The sequence below is a fragment of the Bombina bombina genome, chromosome 4 (assembly GCF_027579735.1).
Source record: "Bombina bombina isolate aBomBom1 chromosome 4, aBomBom1.pri, whole genome shotgun sequence".
In the NCBI taxonomy this organism is placed as follows: Eukaryota; Metazoa; Chordata; class Amphibia; order Anura; family Bombinatoridae; genus Bombina; species Bombina bombina.
In genome coordinates, this window is record NC_069502.1 from 997,706,870 (window position 1) to 997,729,838 (window position 22,969).

General features: G+C 40.4%; 1 protein-coding gene across 5 annotated transcripts in view; it reads left to right on the forward strand.

Moving 5' to 3' along the window:
• The window catches only part of EHBP1 (EH domain binding protein 1), a 1,033,533-nt gene that overhangs the window by 162,962 nt on the left and 847,602 nt on the right, over positions 1–22,969 (forward strand). For all 5 annotated transcript variants that reach the window (XM_053712059.1, XM_053712060.1, XM_053712061.1 and 2 more), the window contains exon 3: positions 14,214–14,271. In XM_053712059.1, the coding sequence (XP_053568034.1) occupies positions 14,214–14,271 (58 nt within the window). The remainder of the gene's footprint in view (positions 1–14,213; positions 14,272–22,969) is intronic.

A 22,969-nucleotide genomic window follows, 5' to 3' on the forward strand; every position in this document is an offset into this window, starting at 1 on the left:
CTTTAGCTTTGGTATTGGTATCCCACAAGTAATCGATGATCCGTGAACTGGATACACCTTACAAGAGAAAACACAATTTATGCTTACCTGATAAATTTATTTCTCTTGTGGTGTATCCAGTCCACGGCCCGCCCTGTCATTTTAAGGCAGGTAATTTTTAAATTTAAACTACAGTAACCACTGCACCCTATGGTTCCTCCTTTCTCGGCTTGTTTTCGGTCGAATGACTGGCTATGACAGTTAGGGGAGGAGCTATATTACAGCTCTGCTGTGGGTGTCCTCTTGCAACATCCTGTTGGGAATGAGAATATCCCACAAGTAATGGATGATCCGTGGACTGGATACACCACAAGAGAAATAAATTTATCAGGTAAGCATAAATTGTGTTTTTAGGGTTGAATACTCAATAAAGTGTAGTATCCAGAAAGTCACCATGACAAGTATAAAGAAGTAAGACAGTACTTATCTTATCTTCGCTTCCAAGTGGGTGCAAGTGGTAACAGGTAGTGATTAGTGTCCAACCTTATGAGACCTATTTCAACGACTGGTCCGTGTGTATAGCAGCTGCGGACAACCTCCGCTGGCGTTCCTAGGCAGGCGATCGAGCCCTCCAGTCCCATCAGCAGGAAATGGCCGCAAAATGCTCACACGTCGTCTTCGATGAGTGTTCCACCCGCTCTGACGTCAGGCACAGTGCTGGAAGTGAGCGCCTGGTGATGAGGTCAGTTGGAGAAGAAAGTAAGAAGCACCCTCAGTCTGCAGGCAGGGCTTAAGTCTGCGGTCAGCTTTAAGCGGTATCCCATCTGCTGTATAAGATGAAGGATTTCCCAAAAGAGGAGTAGCAAAAAACGGAGACAAGAAACTTTTGAATGCTTGTGTTTATTCAGCAATGTTGCCAAGTATCAGGTAGATAGACAAACTGACACCTGGCACATTTCGCACATGCGCTTCATCAGAGGCTGAAGATTCAAAGTACAAGGAAGCCTATATACGGACCAGCAGCCAATCATCTACTCAAAAGACTAATGTATGGAATATCTAAACTCAACCACAGAAGTCTAGTAACCAATAGACAAGGCTGCTAGTCCGTATATAGGTTTGTAAATCCTATATTCATATGCAGCTAAATACAGCATTATGGGCAACATGTATAAAAGAAATGTATAAACTTATGATGTGAATCCAAAACATAAAACAATAAAGACATAATGCAAATTTCCTCGTAGTGGATAGAGCACTTAAACTAATAAGTAAGTATTATAACAACCTAAATGGAATATGGTTTACAAATACTCTTGACTCTTAAAATTAAAAATGGTATTATAGTTTAGTGAGTGTATACGCCCTACTACTAAAAAAGAAACATTTCGCAAAAAATAACACAAATATAAAAACAAAATGCTTAAAAGATGTGTATTGCCAATTATTAAAATGACTAACACTGGAACACATGACAGAAAATAAGAATGAAAAATTATAAAATGTAATAAAAGAAAAATATATGTACATATATGTGTTTAACATACATAGATAGGGAAAAGAAGAAGATCTATGTAAGATCACTGGCATTAGTAAAATAAACATTAAAAAGAAACATTTCGCAAAAAAATAACACAAATATAAAAACAAAATGCTTAAAAGATGTGTATTGCCAATTATTAAAATGACTAACACTGGAACACATGACAGAAAATAAGAATGAAAAATTATAAAATGTAATAAAAGAAAAATATATGTACATATATGTGTTTAACATACATAGATAGGGAAAAGAAGAAGATCTATGTAAGATCACTGGCATTAGTAAAATAAACAATTTAACCAAATGCCTGTAGGTCTAGTCCTAGCGAAATAATAATGAGTATGTAAACGGGATGATCATCAAGAGATGCCTGAAAAAATAGATACTAGATCATGTATTCCAATAGGCATCCACTTAAAAAAAGATTTTTTTTTGGTATCATAATGTAAAGGTGTCCCAGGTATTAAAATTAGTATCTCTAGGGGACCAAAAATAGTACATAAGCGCTAAGACTATATCGCTGAACTGACAAATAGGGATCCTCAAAATGCTCATAAAGATCATGACATCATGAAGAGATGATGATGAAGGGAATTGCTCTAAGTTGGAGGATAAAACTAACAAGTGGTTAGGACATGGAAAAAGTAAGTTGTTATTCAATGAATAGATCTACTTCCATTCTTTTATTCATACCTTCTGGGGAACTGGTATGTAATTTTACTATCCAAAATATTTCTTTCCTTCGGAGGCTCCTTTCTCTATCGCCCCCCTTGGATGTTTTCTTAAGATATCTATCCCTATAAATGAGAAATATCTAGAACCTCGGCTGTGCAATCTATAAAGTGTTTCGCGACCAGAGTTTTAGGTTCTTTCTCATCTAGGGATCGTAAATGTTCACAAATTTTGTCCTTGAGTGGGCGTGTCGTGATACCAATGTATTTTTGGAAACAAAATAAACAAACAAAATAAACAGTTAGCCAAATATATAATGTATTGGGAAGTACAATCTACTCTATCCCTAATATGGAAAACTTGTTTTGTGATATTGGAAAAAAAGTTGTCTGTTACTGTGATACAGGTACACCCTTTACAGGGGACATGACCACATTTAAAACAGCCCATTTTTGAATTCAACCAATTTGTTTTAGGTGTAGGCTTCCCTGCAAAGTTCTTTCTAGTAATATCTCCTAAGGTGGGTGCCTTCCTGGCTATACATTTCACTCCCTTTGAGAGAATTTCAGTTAGGGTGTCATCACCCTTCAGAATCGTTAGATTTTTCCTAACTATTTTACAGATTTGTTGGTATTGCCTTCTAAATTGGGTGATGAATAAGATGTTCTTATTTGGGATATCGGTGTGTCCACTATAATGTGTTGTCTGATTGTTCCTTTTAACTGTAAACAGATATTGTCTATTCATTCTTGCAACCTGCAGTTCTGTTTTTTTGAGGGACACTCTATGGTATCCCCTTTCTACCAGTCTAGAGGTCAATTCCCGGGCTTGCTCGTGATATTTTTAGTTCAGTGCAATTTCTTCTTAATCATAAATATTGTGCTTTTGGTATGCCTTTCTTAAGATGGGAGACATGGCACGAGTCAGCTCGCAGTATAGTATTACGTGCCAAAGGTTTCCGATAAGTTGATGTAATTACTTTATCTAATTTGCTTTCAATTCGCAAGTCCAGAAAATCTATACTTGATGTATTAATCTGGACTGTGAAAGTTAAATTGTATTCATTATCATTCATAAAATTAATTAAAGATTCTACTGTATACCTTTCATCCATATACCAAATGATGATTATATCATCGATAAAGCGGCCGTATAAAATAACATTTAGTTTGAAGGGGAAACTGTCTGAAAAGATGCGGTTCAATTCAAGCCAACCCATGTAGATGTTGGCGTAAGCGGGGGCAAATTTAGCCCCCATCGCCGTACCGCGTCTCTGCAGATAGTACTCCCCTTGGTACATAAAAAAATTATGTTGTAACAAAAATTCAGTAACCTGGACTATAAATGAAATAAGGTCATCTCCATAATTAGAGTGTCTATGTAACATATAGTCAACTGCTCTAAGTCCCAGTGTATGGGGGATGTTAGAATATAGAGCAGTTACATCTATAGTAACCCAAGTGTAAGCCTCCTTCCAAATGATGTCTTTTAATTGTGTTATTAAATGAGCACTATCCCTAATGTAGCCGGTAGGGCCAACATAATAGGTTGTAGTATGTGGTCGAGCCAGCCACCCAGTTTCTCACAGAGTGACCCATTGCTGGCCACTATGGGCCGGTCTGACGGTTTTTCCAGGCCCTTATGTATTTTAGGCACTTTGTGGAAATATGGGGTGCTCGGTTCTTCCACATAAAGATAGTCAGCCTATTCTTTATATATGAAATTATGTTCAACTGCAAAGTCTAACGAATGACTAAGTTTGTTCTTAAAATAATTTGTGGGGTTAAATGTTAATTTTGTGTATAGTTGGATGTCATTCAATTGTGAACAAATTTCATTGGTATAGTCCTTTTTGTTTAGCAGGACAACCGCTCCTCCCTTATCAGCCTGAGTAATGACAATGCGTGGTTTACAGAAAGGCTCCTAATTAAAAGGACATTTTGGTTCATAATGATCCAGTGAGATGTTATCAAAAAGGTACCTGGATGGATACCAAGAGGAAAATGGGCTGCTTTAGGTGTGGTGATTGCACCACATGTAATAGTATGATGACAGGCTCCCAATTCCATCATCCTCGGACGGGGAGGAGCTACAAGATTTTTCATAGATTGACCTGCACTAGCAGTTTCGTGGTGTACATTCTGACTTGTCCGTGTTCCCTGGTTTATGTAGGAAAGACCTCAACTACATTTAGGGAGAGGATGGCTAATCACCGCCATGCTATAAGAGTTGCTATTGATAAAAAAGAATCGGATCAACCGGTGGCTAGGCATTTTATGCTAGCAGGACATACTGCAGCCGGTCTAAGGACTATGATAATTGATTATGTGCCACCACTGAGTCGAGGTGGGGATAGGCACAGAAAACTCCTACAAGTGGAAGCTTAATTGATTTATTGATTACTTTAGCTTCAAGAGGCTTCATTGATTTATCGATTACTTTAGCTCCAAGAGGCTTGAATGTCCAGTTGGACTTTAATGTGTTCCTTTAGCCGGATGTGGCTATGATTGGACGATCTAGGTCTCATTCTAATTGAACATTAAAGAATCTTGCTCCCTGGTTGAATATGGACAGCTACGAAATTTCCATGTTTCTGACATATCACAATATGAGGTCTCAATAGATGAGTGTGTCATCCGCCTTTTTTAAGTTTCTACCATGCTGTCTCAGGCATAAAGGCACTCAGGTTCTAATTCAATTAGTGTGTATTTAATTTTTTCTAGTCTGGCATTTGTTGCCTAGGCTAATTTAGTATATACATTTTTTAACATTTTTTAATATTTTTCTAGTAGTACGATTATAGAGATAAGGTGTTAAGTTTTTTCTTTTGAAATTGTCCGTGTTCAGCCAAGCCGCTGTGTTTCACTGCAAGTTTACCCCGATGGTGACGTGGTAGTTATATTATATATATATATATATATATATATATATATATATATATATATATATATATATATATATATATATATATATATATATATATATATATATATATATATATATTTTATTAAAGTAGGCAACCCAATTATTGATCTAGGCCCATTTTTTTTAATTTGATGCCAGTGTTTGGCTGCCAAATAAGATCATATAAAAAAAGTTAATAAGATAAATGGTTGTTAAAGCTTTTCTGGAACCCCCTTTGTTCACAAATATTAGACATGCATGGCTTTGCATTGTTTTTTGGTAATTAGAAGGCCACTAATTGCGGCTGCGCACCACACTTCTGAAATTCCCAGTAGTGAAGGATTAATCAGTTGGCTTGCATGGTTAATATTTGCTGTAGTGTAGTGATTACCCTCCCACCTTCTGCTTCCTACCTGATCCCTCCCAAAAACGTATTTTCCCTCCTTCCCACCCCCCACTGGTCACCACCATCTTAGGTACTGGCAGACAGTCTAACCGTATGTAGTTTAGGGCTTTTATATATTTCGTTTTTAAAATATATTTTTTTATTTCTGTAGTGTAGAACCCTCCTCAAAATCCCACCTCCCTGATACCCCCAAACAGCTTTCTAAACCTCCCTCTTCCCACTGCTCCCTGCCATATTGGTTATTGGCAGCCAGTTTTTGATTTTATAATTATGATGGTTTTTTTTCTGATCCTCCCTCCAAGATCATCATTTTCTGTAGTGTTAGGTTCCACTTTAAATTGTTTTATAGTGTAGGGCCCCATCTCTCCCTTCCTCTCTCCCCTGCCTACAACATTTCCGTAGTGTAGGGAATACCTCTCCTACGCTGTGTTACCCACCGCCTCCCTCCTTCCCTCCCACTGGCACCAACAGAGGATTATTACATAGAGTTACACCATGTTACTCTCTGTAACGATCGGCAATCAGGCTTCATATGGTAAGGGAACACAATCAGTGCTCCCTTACCATATGAAGGCAGATGCCTTCTGTCCCCAGCTGCATGAGCAACTATGTTGGGATGTAGGTACTACATTAACACAGTACACTGGGAAAAGTACTGTGGGACGTAGTACTTACGTCCAATTGGCACAAGGGGTAAATGTCCATTTAATGGAAGTTTTTAAACCAGATATCAAAGATAGGACACACTGTATTAAATGTTAACTTCAGTAACAATTCAAATTTAAACTGTTAAAGAGGCTGTGTACTCGGGCAAGCAAGTCAGATTTGTATTCAAAGATCCTGCAGGAACACCCTTTCAAATGCATTGAGCTCTGTGTTTCTTTCCCACCTCACACTGAGAGGTTGATTTATACTGCTACTGCTAGTGGAATAGATCTGGTTCCGAAAAGAGACGAATTCCGTTACCCGTGGCCTTATTAGGCTTTTGTTTATAAAAAATGAATGCTCATTCTAATAGTTTAAAGGGACACTAAACCCAAATTTTTTATTTCATGATTCAGATAGAGCGTGCAATTTTAAAAACTTTCTAATTTACTCCTATTATTAATTTTTCTTCGTTCTCTTGCTTTCTTTATTTAAAAATCAGGAATGTGATGCATAGGAGCTGGCCCATTTTTGGTTGAGAACCTGGGTTATGCTTGCTTATTGGTGGGTAAATGTAAGGCTCCAATAAGCAAGCACTATCCATGGTGCTGAACCTAAAATGGACTGGCTGCTAAGATTTACATTCCTTCTTTTAAAATAAAGATAGCAAGAGAGCAAAAAAAATTATAATAGGAGTAAATTAGAAAGTGAATCATGAAATACAAAAATTGGGTTCAGTGTCCCTTTAATAAAACAGTATTGCAAATTTCTCCAACATTGGTGTGTCCGGTCCACGGCGTCATCCTTACTTGTGGGATATTCTCTTCCCCAACAGGAAATGGCAAAGAGTCCCAGCAAAGCTGGTCACATGATCCCTCCTAGGCTCCGCCCACCCCAGTCATTCTCTTTGCCGTTGCACAGGCAACATCTCCACGGAGATGGTTAAGAGTTTTTTTGGTGTTTAAATGTAGTTTTATTCTTCTATCAAGTGTTTGTTATTTTAAAATAGTGCTGGTATGTACTATTTACTCTGAAACAGAAAAGGATGAAGATTTCTGTTTGTAAGAGGAAGATGATTTTAGCAGACAGTAACTAAAATCGATTGCTGTTTCCACACAGGACTGTTGAGATGAAGTAACTTCAGTTGGGGGAAACAGTTAGCAGTCTTTTCTGCTTAAGGTATGACTAGCCATATTTCTAACAAGACCATGTAATGCTGGAAGGCTGTCATTTCCCCTCATGGGGACCGGTAAGCCATTTTCTTAGTTAAACATAAAAGAATAAAGGGCTTCAAAAAGGGCTTAAAAACTGGTAGACATTTTTCTGGGCTAAAACAATTGCTTTACTAGGCATATTATGCAGATTCTAACTAATTATTGGTGTTATAATCTTGGGGAACGTTTAGAAAAACGGCAGGCTCTGTGTTGGACACCTTTTTCAGATGGGGGCCTTTCTAGTTATAGACAGAGCCTCATTCTGGGACTGTATAGGGGTTAAATGTAAAAACGGCTCCGGTTCCGTTAATTTAAGGGTTAAAGCTCTGAAATTTGGTGTGCAATACTTTTAATGCTTTAAGACACTGTGGTGAAATTTTGGTGAAGTTTGAACAATTCCTTCATACTTTTTCACATATTCAGTAATAAAGTGTTTTCAGTTTGAAATTTAAAGTGACAGTAACGGTTTTATTTTAAAACGTTTTTTGTGCTTGGTTGACAAGTTTAAGCCCGTTTAACATGTCTGTACCATCAGATAAGCTATGTTCTATATGTATGAAAGCCAATGTGTCTCCCCATTTAAATTTATGTGATAATTGTGCCATAGTGTCCAAACAAAGTAAGGACAGTAATGCAACAGATAATGATATTGCCCAAGATGATTCCTCAAATGAGGGGAGTAAACATGATACTACATCATCCCCTACTGTGTCTACACCAGTTATGCCCACACAGGAGGCCCCTAGTACATCTAGTGCGCCAATACTTATTACCATGCAACAATTAACGGCTGTAATGGATAACTCCATAGCAAATCTTTTATCCAAAATGCCTACTTATCAGAGAAAGCGCGATTGCTCTGTTTTAAACACTGAAGAGCAAGAGGACGCTGATGATAACTGTTCTGACATACCCTCACACCAATCTCAAGGGGCCACGAGGGAGGTTTTGTCTGATGGAGAAATTTCAGATTCAGGAAAAAATTCTCATCAAGCTGAACCTGATGTTGTGACATTTAAATTTAAATTAGAACATCTCTGCGCACTGCTTAAGGAGGTGTTATCTACTCTGGATGATTGTGACAATTTGGTCATTCCAGAGAAATTATGTAAGATGGACAAGTTCCTAGAGGTTCCGGTGCCCCCCGACGCTTTTCCTATACCCAAGCGGGTGGCGGACATAGTAAATAAAGAGTGGGAAAGGCCCGGCATACCTTTTTGTTCCCCCCCCTATATTTAAGAAATAATTTCCTATAGTCGACCCCAGAAAGGACTTATGGCAGACAGTCCCCAAGGTCGAGGGGGCGGTTTCTACTCTAAACAAACGCACTACTATTCCTATCGAAGATAGTTGTGCTTTCAAAGATCCTATGGATAAGAAATTAGAGGGTTTGCTTAAAAAGATTTTTTTTTACAGCAAGGTTACCTTCTACAACCAATTTCATGCATTGTTCCTGTCACTATGGCAGCGTGTTTCTGGTTCGAGGAACTAGAAAAATCGCTCGGAAAGAATCTTCGTATGAGGAGGTTATGGACAGAGTTCAAGCACTTAAATTGGCTAACTCTTTTGTTTTAGATGCCGCTTTACAATTAGCTAGATTAGCGGCGAAAAATTCAGGGTTTGCTGTCGTGGCGCGCAGAGTGCTTTGGCTAAAGTCTTGGTCAGCGGATGTGTCTTCCAAGACAAAATTGCTTAACATTCCTTTCAAAGGTAAAACATTATTTGGACCTGATTTGAAAGAGATTATTTCAGACATCACTGAGGGAAAGGGCCACGCCCTCCCACAGGATAGGTCTTTTAAGGCTAATAATAAGCCTAATTTTTGTCCCTTTCGCAGAAACGGACCAGTCTCTAATTCTGTATCCTCTAAGCAAGAGGGTAATACTTCACAACCCAAACCAGCCTGGAAACCAATGCAAGGCTGGAACAAGGGTAAGCAGGCCAAGAAGCCTACCACTGCTACCAAAACAGCATGAAGGGATAGCCCCCGATCCGGGACCGGATCTAGTGGGGGGCAGACTTTCTCTCTTTGCTCAGGCTTGGGCAAGAGATGTTCAGGATCCTTGGGCGCTAGAAATAGTTTCTCAAGGTTATCTCCTGGAATTCAAGGAACTACCCCCAAGGGGAAGGTTCCACAGGTCTCAATTATCTTCAAACCAAATAAAGAGACAGGCATTCTTACATTGTGTAGAAGACCTGTTAAAGATGGGAGTGATACATCCAGTTCCAATAAGAGAACAAGGAATGGGATTTTATTCCAATCTGTTCATAGTTCCCAAAAAAGAGGGAACATTCAGACCAATTTTGGATCTAAAGATCCTAAACAAATTTCTCAGGGTACCATCGTTCAAAATGGAAACTATTCGAACGATCCTACCTACTATCCAGGAAAATCAATTTATGACTACCGTGGATTTAAAGGATGCGTACCTACATATTCCTATCCACAAGGAACATCATCAGTTCCTAAGGTTCGCTTTTCTGGACAAGCATTACCAGTTTGTGGCACTTCCATTTGGATTAGCCACTGCTCCAAGGATTTTCACAAAGGTACTAGGGTCCCTTCTAGCGGTTCTAAGACCAAGGGGCATTGCAGTAGTACCTTACTTGGACGACATCCTGATTCAAGCGTCGTCCCTGTCAAAAGCAAAGGCTCATACGGACATCGTCCTAGCCTTTCTCAGATCTCACGGATGGAAGGTGAACAAAGAAAAAAGTTCTCTGTCCCCGTCAACAAGAGTTCCCTTCCTGGGAACAATAATAGATTCCTTAGAAATGAGGATTTTTCTGACAGAGGTCAGAAAATCAAAACTTCTAAGCTCTTGTCAAGTACTTCATTCTGTTCCTCGTCCTTCCATAGCGCAGTGCATGGAAGTAATAGGATTGATGGTTGCAACAATGGACATAGTTCCTTTTGCACGAATTCATCTAAGACCATTACAACTGTGCATGATCAGACAGTGGAATGGGGATTATACAGACTTGTCTCCGACGATTCAAGTAGATCAAAAGACCAGAGATTCACTCCGTTGGTGGCTGACCCTGGACAATCTGTCACAGGGAATGAGCTTCCGCAGACCAGAGTGGGTCATTGTCACGACCGACGCCAGCCTAGTGGGCTGGGGCGCGGTCTGGGAATCCCTGAAAGCTCAGGGTCTATGGTCTCGGGAAGAGTCTCTTCTCCCGATAAACATTCTGGAACTGAGAGCGATATTCAATGCTCTCAGAGCTTGGCCTCAACTAGCAAAGGCCAAATTCATAAGGTTTCAGTCAGACAACATGACGACCGTTGCATATATCAATCATCAGGGGGGAACAAGGACTTCCCTGGCGATGAAAGAAGCGACCAAGATAATTCAATGGGCGGAGGATCACTCCTGCCACTTGTCTGCGATCCACATCCCAGGAGTGGAAAATTGGGAAGCGGATTTTCTGAGTCGTCAGACATTCCATCCGGGGGAGTGGGAACTTCATCCGGAAATCTTTGCCCAAATAACTCAATTATGGGGCATTCCAGACATGGATCTGATGGCGTCTCATCAGAACTTCAAGGTTCCTTGCTACGGGTCCAGATCCAGGGATCCCAAGGCGACCCTAGTAGATGCACTAGTAGCACCTTGGACCTTCAACCTAGCTTATGTATTCCCACCGTTTCCTCTCATCCCCAGGCTGGTAGCCAGGATCAATCAGGAGAGGGCCTTGGTGATCTTGATAGCTCCTGCGTGGCCACGCAGGACTTGGTATGCAGACCTGGTGAATATGTCATCGGCTCCACCATGGAAGCTACCTTTGAGACAGGACCTTCTTGTTCAGGGTCCATTCGAACATCCGAATCTGGTTTCCCTCCAACTGACGGCTTGGAGATTGAACGCTTGATTTTATCAAAGCGTGGGTTTTCAGATTCTGTAATAGATACTCTGATTCAGGCTAGAAAGCCTGTAACTAGAAAAATTTACCATAAAATATGGAAAAAATATATCTGTTGGTGTGAATCTAAAGGATTCCCATGGAACAAGATAAAAATTCCTAAGATTCTATCCTTTCTACAAGAAGGTTTGGAGAAAGGATTATCTGCAAGTTCTCTGAAGGGACAGATCTCTGCTTTATCTGTTTTACTTCACAAAAGACTGGCAGCTGTGCCAGATGTTCAAGCATTTGTTCAGGCTCTGGTTAGGATCAAGCCTGTTTACAGACCTTTGACTCCTCCCTGGAGTCTAAATCTAGTTCTTTCAGTTCTTCAAGGGGTTCCGTTTGAACCCTTACATTCCGTAGATATTAAGTTATTATCTTGGAAAGTTTTGTTTTTGGTTGCAATTTCTTCTGCTAGAAGAGTTTCAGAGTTATCTGCTCTGCAGTGTTCTCTGCCCTTTCTGGTGTTCCATGCAGATAAGGTGGTTTTGCGTACTAAGCCTGGTTTTTTCCAACAAAAATATTAACCAGGAGATAGTTGTACCTTCTTTGTGTCCGAATCCAGTTTCAAAGAAGGAACGTTTGTTACACAATTTGGACGTAGTCCGTGCTCTAAAATTCTATTTAGAGGCTACTAAAGATTTCAGACAAACATCTTCCTTGTTTGTTGTTTATTCTGGTAAAAGGAGAGGTCAAAAAGCGACTTCTACCTCTCTTTCCTTTTGGCTTAAAAGCATTATCCGATTGGCTTATGAGACTGCCGGACGGCAGCCTCCTGCAAGAATCACAGCTCACTCCACTAGGGCTGTGGCTTCCACATGGGCCTTCAAGAACGAGGCTTCTGTTGACCAGATATGTAAGGCAGCGACTTGGTCTTCACTGCACACTTTTGCCAAATTTTACAAATTTGATACTTTTGCTTCTTCGGAGGCTATTTTTGGGAGAAAGGTTTTGCAAGCCGTGGTGCCTTCCATTTAGGTGACCTGATTTGCTCCCTCCCTTCATCCGTGTCCTAAAGCTTTGGTATTGGTTCCCACAAGTAAGGATGACGCCGTGGACCGGACACACCAATGTTGGAGAAAACAGAATTTATGCTTACCAGATAAATTACTTTCTCCAACGGTGTGTCCGGTCCACGGCCCGCCCTGGTTTTTTAATCAGGTCTGATGAATTATTTTCTCTAACTACAGTCACCACGGTATCATATGGTTTCTCCTATATATATTTCCTCCTGTCCGTCGGTCGAATGACTAGGGTGGGCGGAGCCTAGGAGGGATCATGTGACCAGCTTTGCTGGGACTCTTTGCCATTTCCTGTTGGGGAAGAGAATATCCCACAAGTAAGGATGACGCCGTGGACCGGACACACCGTTGGAGAAAGTAATTTATCAGGTAAGCATAAATTCTGTTTTTCAATATAAGTAGTGGTTCCAACAGATCAAAGCAGCTATTTTGGAATATATAATGTCCCTTTTAAGTTACAAATTAAAGGGACAGTCTATTCCAAAATTGTTATTGTTTTAAAAGATAGACAACGCCTTTACTACCCATTCCCCAGCTTTGCCCAACCAACATAATAACATTTAAACCTGTACATTTCTGCCTGTTTCTAAGCCACTACAGACAGCCTCTTTTTTTAATTTTTTTTATTAGCTTTTCACAACAGGAGACTGCTAATTCATGTGAGCCATATATATAACATTGTACTCTCTCGGTTGAGTTGTGCAAGACACTGCACTAATTGGCTAAAATGCAAGTCAATAGATAATAAATAAAGTCTTGTGACGAGGGGGCTGTCAGAAGAGGCTTAGATACAATGTAATCACAGAGGTAAAAAGTATATTAAAGGGACACTGAACCCAAATTTATTTATTTTCGTGATTCAGATAGAGCATGCAATTTTAAGCAACTTTCTAATTTTACTCCTATTATCAATTTTTTCTTCATTCTCTTGCTATCTTTATTTGAAAAAGAAGGCATCTAAGTTTTTTTGTTCAGGACTCTGGACAGCACATTTTTGTTGGTGGATAAATTTATCCACCAATCAGCAAGGACAACCCAGGTTGTTCACAAAAAATGGGCCGGCATCTAAACTTTCATTCTTGCATTTCAAATAGATACCAAGAGAATGAAGAAAATTTGATAATAGCAGTAAATTAGAAAGTTGCTTAAAATGTCATGCTCTATCTGAATCACAAAAGAAAAAATTTGGGTTCAGTGTCCCTTTAATATAACCATGTTGGTTGTGCAAAACTGGGTAATGGGTAATAAAGGGATTATCTATCTTTTTTTAAACGATTAACATTCTGGAGTAGAATGTCTCTTTAAGTTAAAAATGCAGACACACTAGTGCTGGACTAGCAGGAAATTGCAGCAGATTTTTTTCTTTCTTGTCTGCTAAAATTTGTTTTTTTAGTGGTCTAACATCCCCTTCTACTTGTGTTACTTGGAGAAACCAAGTCTAAGAAATATAAATTTTCCTCATCTCTGCTCAGGCCAGTTAGGGACAGATATGTAGCTGGGTTAGGTTTGTGATGTCTACAGTGTGCTCTTCCAATTCTCAGAATTCTAAATTAATTTACAGGAAAATAGGGGGAAAATAAAGTATATTTTAAAGTTTTCTAACTGTATTAAACATTTGTAATACAATCTCAAACTGTTTGTCCCTTTAAACATTTTGTGGGGACTCTGTGTTCTTCATTCTTTTGTCTCCTCGCCTGTTGCTCACTATCCTGCAGTTTCTCTTGTCTTTATATTGTAACTCATTACCATTAGCAACCATAGAGCATCTTAACTGTATCAAGTAAAAAAAATGTTATGAAAAATCCCCTCCCCCTTATAAGTGCAGGTGTTTTTTTTAGTGCCATGTCATGTTTTTTTTCTGTTTATCACTTATGAAATAAAGTCTTACAATGAGTTTGTTTTCTTCTTGTTATTAACAGGCAGCCTGATAAGTTAGTAGTGGTCTGGACAAGAAGGAGCCGACGGAAATCATCAAAGGTGAGTAGTAACCTAATTGATGTGCTTTGTCCTCTTAGCCTTGATCTTAGCCCTCTAAAGCTGTGTGCAACAGCAAGTGCTTCTCTCACTTCTTGTGACTATCCATTAAACATAATTGTAATGAAAATGACCCTCAAAGTTTGACACCTCTGCTTTTAAAGCATGTAATTTTAAGACTATCGACCCTACACTACTGTGTTTTTAACCCCCGCAAACGACTCAGATAGGCAACTAATGCTGCTGATTGGATCATGAGTGGTTTCCACTCGGATCAGCAGTGCTAAGCGGGTCCCAAGGTGCACTTCTATTATGTGTTTAACCCGTTTGCAGGGATTAAACACACAGTAGTGTAGGATTGATAGTCTTAAAATTAGAGCTTGAAGATTTTTTATTTTTGCGGAGTTTATATCCACAATGAAACAGAGCAGTAGAAAAAACTGCATGAAGCAGAAGGGTAAAGGCTTTTTAAACTCATTTTGTTTGCATAATTTGCATTGTTTTGCAGTTCAGGGACACAATCCTTGAAAAACATGGTATATTATTCTTATTATCACTCTTTTGGCCATTCAGAGATAGATGTAAATGAGTTCCTGCACTGAGTGATCACTGTCAAATGTAGTGGTGTCGGAGTCTACAGGATGTACACCAGCTCCTCTGGTAATACTGGAAAATACTATTCAGGGGTAAATTACAGGAAAATATGGCAAAATATTTTGTTAAATGGATATAAAAGTGCAAAAAGAAAATTCTGTAACATGATAGATCCAGTTATTATTACACTATGGCTTGTATAGAGCCGTGTATTTAACCCTTGCTAAGGAATCTATCTCTACAACAAAGAATACCATGAGAACAAAGCAAATTTCATATTAGTAAAATATGAAACTTTCTCCAACATTGGTGTGTCCGGTCCACGGCGTCATCCTTACTTGTGGGATATTCTCTTCCCCAACAGGAAATGGCAAAGAGTCCCAGCAAAACTGGTCACATGATCCCTCCTAGGCTCCGCCCACCCCAGTCATTCTCTTTGCCGTTGTACAGGCAACATCTCAAAGGAGATGGTTAAGAGTTTTTTTTGGTGTTTAAATGTAGTTTTATTCTTCTATCAAGTGTTTGTTATTTTAAAATAGTGCTGGTATGTACTATTTACTCTGAAACAGAAAAGGATGAAGATTTCTGTTTGTAAGAGGAAGATGATTTTAGCAGACAGTTACTTAAATCGATTGCTGTTTCCACACAGGACTGTTGAGATGAAGTAACTTCAGTTGGGGAAACAGTTAGCAGACTTTTCTGCTTAAGGTATGACTGGCCATATTTCTAACAAGACAATGTAATGCTGGAAGGCTGTCATTTCCCCTCATGGGGACCGGTAAGCCATTTTCTTAGTTTAACATAAAAGAATAAAGGGCTTCAAAAAGGGCTTAAAAACTGGTAGACATTTTTCTGGGCTAAAATGATTGCTTTATTAGGCATATTATACAGATTCTAACTAATTATTGGTGTTATAATCTTGGGGAAACGTTTAGGAAAACGGCAGGCACTGTGTTGGACACCTTTTTCAGTTGGGGGCCTTTCTAGTTATAGACAGAGCCTCATTTTCGCGCCAATAATGCGCAGTTGTTTTTGGAGAGCAAGGCATGCAGATGCATGTGTCAGGAGCTAAGAATCACTGAAAAAGCTTATAGAAGGCGTCTTGTGGTATCGTATTCCCCTCTGGGCTTGGTTGGGTCTCAGCAAAGCATATAGCTGGGACTGTATAGGGGTTAAATGTAAAACGGCTCCGGTTCCGTTAATTTAAGGGTTAAAGCTCTGAAATTTGGTGTGCAATACTTTTAATGCTTTAAGACACTGTGGTGAAATTTTGGTTTTGTCTGATGGAGAAATTTCAGATTCAGGAAAAATTTCTCATCAAGCTGAACCTGATGTTGTGACATTTAAATTTAAATTAGAACATCTCCGCGCACTGCTTAAGGAGGTGTTATCTACTCTGGATGATTGTGACAATTTGGTCATTCCAGAGAAATTATGTAAGATGGACAAGTTCCTAGAGGTTCCGGTGCCCCCCGACGCTTTTCCTATACCCAAGCGGGTGGCGGACATAGTAAATAAAGAGTGGGAAAGGCCCGGGATACCTTTTGTCCCCCCCCCTATATTTAAGAAATTATTTCCTATAGTCGACCCCAGAAAGGACTTATGGCAGACAGTCCCCAAGGTCGAGGGGGCGGTTTCTACTCTAAACAAACGCACTACTATTCCTATCGAAGATAGTTGTGCTTTCAAAGATCCTATGGATAAGAAATTAGAGGGTTTGCTTAAAAAGATTTTTGTACAGCAAGGTTACCTTCTACAACCAATTTCATGCATTGTTCCTGTCACTACAGCAGCGTGTTTCTGGTTCGAGGAACTAGAAAAATCGCTCAATAAAGAATCTTCGTATGAGGAGGTTATGGACAGAGTTCAAGCACTTAAATTGGCTAACTCTTTTGTTTTAGATGCCGCTTTGCAATTAGCTAGATTAGCGGCGAAAAATTCAGGGTTTGCTATCGTGGCGCGCAGAGTGCTTTGGCTAAAGTCTTGGTCAGCGGATGTGTCTTCCAAGACAAAATTGCTTAACATTCCTTTCAAAGGTAAAACATTATTTGGACCTGATTTGAAAGAGATTATTTCAGACATCACTGGGGGAAAGGGCCACGCCCTCCCACAGGATAGGTCTTTTAAGGCTAAAAATAAACCTAATTTTCGTCCCTTTCGCAGAAATGGACCAGCCTCTAATTCTACATCCTCTAAGCAAGAGGGTAATACTTCACAACCCAAACCAGCCTGGAAACCAATGCAAGGCTGGAACAAGGGTAAGCAGGCCAAGAAGCCTACCACTGCTACCAAATCAGCATGAAGGGATAGCCCCCGATCCGGGACTGGATCTGGTGGGGGGCAGACTTTCTCTCTTTGCTCAGGCTTGGGCAAGAGATGTTCAGGATCCTTGGGCGCTAGAAATAGTTTCTCAAGGTTATCTCCTGGAATTCAAGGAACTACCCCCAAGGGGAAGGTTCCACAGGTCTCAGTTATCTTCAAACCAAATAAAAAGACAGGCATTCTTACATTGTGTAGAAGACCTGTTAAGGATGGGAGTGATTCATCCAGTTCCAATAAGAGAACAAGGGTTTTTATTCCAACCTGTTCATAGTTCCCAAAAAAGAGGGAACATTCAGACCAATTTTGGATCTCAAGATCCTAAACAAATTTCTCAGGGTACCATCGTTCAAAATGGAAACTATTCGAACGATCCTACCTACTATCCAGGAAAATCAATTTATGACTACCGTGGATTTAAAGAATGCGTACCTACATATTCCTATCCACAAGGAACATCATCAGTTCCTAAGGTTCGCTTTTCTGGACAAGCATTACCAGTTTGTGGCACTTCCATTCGGATTAGCCACTGCTCCAAGGATTTTCACAAAGGTACTAGGGTCCCTTCTAGCGGTTCTAAGACCAAGGGGCATTGCAGTAGTACCTTACTTGGACGACATCCTGATTCAAGCGTCGTCTCTGTCAAAAGCAAAGGCTCATACGGACATCGTCCTAGCCTTTCTCAGATCTCACGGATGGAAGGTGAACAAAGAAAAAAGTTCTCTGTCCCCGTCAACAAGAGTTCCCTTCTTGGGAACAATAATAGATTCCTTACAAATGAGGATTTTTCTGACAGAGGTCAGAAAATCAAAAATTCTAAGCTCTTGTCAAGTACTTCATTCTGTTCTTCGTCCTTCCATAGCGCAGTGCATGGAAGTAATAGGATTGATGGTTGCAACAATGGACATAGTTCCTTTTGCACGAATTCATCTAAGACCATTACAACTGTGCATGCTCAGACAGTGGAATGGGGATTATACAGACTTGTCTCCGACGATTCAAGTAGATCAAAAGACCAGAGATTCACTCCGTTGGTGGCTGACCCTGGACAATCTGTCACAGGGAATGAGCTTCCGCAGACCAGAGTGGGTCATTGTCACGACCGACGCCAGCCTGGTGGGCTGGGGCGCGGTCTGGGAACCCCTGAAAGCTCAGGGTCTATGGTCTCGGGAAGAATCTCTTCTCCCGATAAACATTCTGGAACTGAGAGCGATATTCAATGCTCTCAAAGCTTGGCCTCATCTAGCAAAGGCCAAATTCATAAGGTTTCAATCAGACAACATGACAACTGTTGCATATATCAATCATCAGGGGGGAACAAGGAGTTCCCTGGCGATGGAAGAAGTGACCAAAATAATTCAATGGGCGGAGGATCACTCCTGCCACTTGTCTGCGATCCACATCCCAGGAGTGGAAAATTGGGAAGCGGATTTTCTGAGTCGTCAGACATTCCATCCGGGGGAGTGGGAACTCCATCCGGAAATCTTTGCCCAAATAACTCAATTATGGGGCATTCCAGACATGGATCTGATGGCGTCTCGTCAGAACTTCAAGGTTCCTTGCTACGGGTCCAGATCCAGGGATCCCAAGGCGACTCTAGTAGATGCACTAGTAGCACCTTGGACCTTCAACCTAGCTTATGTATTCCCACCGTTTCCTCTCATTCCCAGGCTGGTAGCCAGGATCAATCAGGAGAGGGCTTCGGTGATCTTGATAGCTCCTGCGTGGCCACGCAGGACTTGGTACGCAGACCTGGTGAATATGTCATCGGCTCCACCATGGAAGCTACCTTTGAGACAGGACCTTCTTGTTCAAGGTCCATTCGAACATCCGAATCTGGTTTCCCTCCAGCTGACGGCTTGGAGATTGAACGCTTGATTTTATCAAAGCGTGGGTTTTCAGATTCTGTAATAGATACTCTGATTCAGGCTAGAAAGCCTGTAACTAGAAAAATTTACCATAAAATATGGAAAAAATATATCTGTTGGTGTGAATCCAAAGGATTGCCATGGAACAAGATAAAGATTCCTAAGATTCTATCCTTTCTACAAGAAGGTTTGGAGAAAGGATTATCTGCAAGTTCTCTAAAGGGACAGATTTCTGCTTTATCTGTCTTACTACACAAACGACTGGCAGCTATGCCAGATGTTCAAGCATTTGTTCAGGCTCTGGTTAGGATCAAGCCTGTTTACAGACCTTTGACTCCTCCCTGGAGTTTAAATCTAGTTCTTTCAGTTCTTCAAGGGGTTCCGTTTGAACCCTTACATTCCGTAGATATTAAGTTACTATCTTGGAAAGTTTTGTTTTTGGTTGCAATCTCTTCTGCCAGAAGAGTTTCAGAGTTATCTGCTCTGCAGTGTTCTCCTCCTTATCTGGTGTTCCATGCAGATAAGGTGGTTTTGCGTACTAAGCCTGGTTTTCTTCCTAAAGTTGTTTCTAACAAAAATATTAACCAGGGGATAGTTGTACCTTCTTTGTGTCCGAATCCAGTTTCAAAGAAGGAACGTTTGTTACACAATTTGGATGTAGTCCGTGCTCTAAAATTCTATTTAGAGGCTACTAAAGATTTCAGACAAACATCTTCCTTGTTTGTTGTTTATTCTGGTAAAAGGAGAGGTCAAAAAGCGACTTCTACCTCTCTTTCCTTTTGGCTTAAAAGCATTATCCGATTGGCTTATGAGACTGCCGGACGGCAGCCTCCTGAAAGAATCACAGCTCACTCCACTAGGGCTGTGGCTTCCACATGGGCATTCAAGAACGAGGCTTCTGTTGACCAGATATGTAAGGCAGCGACTTGGTCGTCACTGCACACTTTTGCCAAATTTTACAAATTTGATACTTTTGCTTCTTCGGAGGCTATTTTTGGGAGAAAGGTTTTGCAAGCCGTGGTGCCTTCCATTTAGGTGACCTGATTTGCTCCCTCCCTTCATCCGTGTCCTAAAGCTTTGGTATTGGTTCCCACAAGTAAGGATGACGCCGTGGACCGGACACACCAATGTTGGAGAAAACAGAATTTATGCTTACCTGATAAATTACTTTCTCCAACGGTGTGTCCGGTCCACGGCCTGCCCTGGTTTTTTAATCAGGTCTGATGAATTATTTTCTCTAACTACAGTCACCACGGTATCATATGGTTTCTCCTATATATATTTCCTCCTGTCCGTCGGTCGAATGACTGGGGTGGGCGGAGCCTAGGAGGGATCATGTGACCAGCTTTGCTGGGACTCTTTGCCATTTCCTGTTGGGGAAGAGAATATCCCACAAGTAAGGATGACGCCGTGGACGGGACACACTGTTGGAGAAAGTAATTTATCAGGTAAGCAAGTTTTTTAAAAATATAATGCTCCGTCTAAATCACAAAAGAAAAAATGTGGGTTTCAAATCGTATTGAGGCATCCTATACTGCAGTCCTTGGTTCCTCTTCTCTTACGCATCACACTGCAGCTAATCGGCTTTGATATTCAATTGTATGTTAATGTAGTGTTTTTGTTAAAAGGTTTCTATAGCAGCAATTCAGTAGTGGGAGCTAGATTATGATTGGTGGCTGCAGATATATGCGTCTTGTCATTACCAGATGTGTTCAGCTACCTCCCAGTAGTGCTGCTCTGGAGCTGACTTACTATGTACAGGGGTGCTGCCATCTAGTGTTCTTGCAAATTCCTATACATTCCTTTTGCTTTGTTCGCCAAGGCACAATGGTGCGCTTAAAAAAGGGTTAAATTTGCTAGTTTAAGTTGTAGTTCACAGAGCCTGTCTTAGCATTACGCCCAGTAACCAATTTATAATTTTTGCCCCTTTGGAGAACGTAAAATTCTCCAACAAATATGCGCTATGGGGTCGATTTATTAACCCCTTCGGCAGGCTTTGCCTGCCTACGACTGCAGGTTCTCACAAGAGAACCTGCAGTCGTATTTAACAAGCAGCCTTAATCAGACCACTGCTTCCCTAACCTTTCGCCACTTCTTAGGTGGCGAATTTCAATCTACCCGGGCTCATCTGACTGGGGAGATTGACCGCTACTGTCCGCACGTAATTGGGTGTGCGCAGGCAGGGGGCGGAATTTCACGCAAGTGCAAAGTAGCAAGTAGTGCCCGGTTTTTAAAAATACTATTAAAAACGGGCACTTTAATTGATAAAACTTTACATTTCACCATATTTGTAGAAATACTTACCTCTTCGTCTTGAAAGCCGCTCCAGCCCATCGCAAGCCTCTTCCTACGTCGGCAATGATGATTCCGGCATCCTCCAATCACGGCTTCCCCTCCTGGGACGAAAGCAACGCCATGATTGGAGGAAGGCCGGAATCGTCATTTCTGACGTAGGAAGAGGCTTGCGACGGGCAGGGGAAGCGACAACATCAGCGATCCGGCTTTCAAGATGAAGAGGTAAGTATTTCTACAAATATGGTGCAATGTAAAGTTTCATCTATGAAAGTGCCCCTGTTTTTAATAGTATTTTTAAAACCCGGGCACTACTTGATGAAACTTTACATTCACTTTAAGCTTGTGTCATGTTCAAATCTACTTCCTGATTCTAGCAGGTCTATCTTTGGCTTGGTGCAAGGAATGACCTGAAAATGAAGAAAATATACACTTGTAAAGGCTCAAAATACGGGGACAAAATATAGAACACCCATATGCCAACTATAGAATGCAAAATTGCCCCACAAAGAACGTAAAAGTTGTTAACAATTTGAATGTGTTATGGTTACAAAGGGTCATTATTATAACAAAGTTAAATTAAAAATGTGTCTCACCAAATTTAATGCTCAAATGTGCCCCATGTAAAACATAAATGTAATAGAATACCTGAAGAGGGCAAAAATTACTACTTTTAAAAAAGCACGGGTTTGAAATGATAAATCAGGAGAACTTCATTATTTTGCATGGAGATATTCATCATAATTCACCCCAACTCACCTTCTAAACGGAGAAAATTAATGTGTAATTTTTTGATAAATTTGTGCGCACCAGTGCACCTCTCTAAGGGCGAGCTGCAGAGAACTCGAAGGAGAATATAAAGGAGAATTCTCCTAGCCCTTGATAAATTTAGCCCATAGTGCTACAGACACATTCAAGGTCTTCAGCTTACTTTCCTGCTCTTAAACAAGCTATACCAAAAGAAGAAAGTAAATTGGAAAGTTCTTTATCCCTTTAACTGCTGATAAGTAGTCGTTCACTCAATGCTTTAACTACTGTTGACAAACATGTTTCGTCATCTTTAGGGGGTGCCATTTATTAGCTGATAATGGCCTCCTCTCTGCAGTTGCAAGCACATACAAGGTAGCCAAGGTTTTAGCATTCCCTCTGCAATCCGGCTTTGGTGGGGGCGTCACCACACATAGGCATGGTGACATCATCAAGATGGAGACCAGGAATTGCTCAGAAGAGCTTGAAGGGACACTGAACCCAAAATTTTTCTTTCATGATTCAGACAGAGCATGCAATTTTAAGCAACTTTCTAATTTACACCTATTATCATTTTTTCTTCGTTCTCTTGCTATCTTTATTTGAAAAATAAGGCATCTAAGCTAAGGAGCCAGCCAATTTTTGGTTCAGAACCCTGGATAGCACTTGTTTATTGGTGGGTAAATTTATCCACCAATCGGCAAGAACAACCCAGGTTGTTCACCAAAAATGGGCTGGCATCTAAACTTACATTCTTGCTATTCAAATAAAGATACCAAGAGAATGAAGAAAAATTGATAATAGGAGTAAATTAGAAAGTTGCTTAAAATTTCATGCTCTATTTGAATCACGAAAGGGTAAGACTATTCAAATCCCTCGAT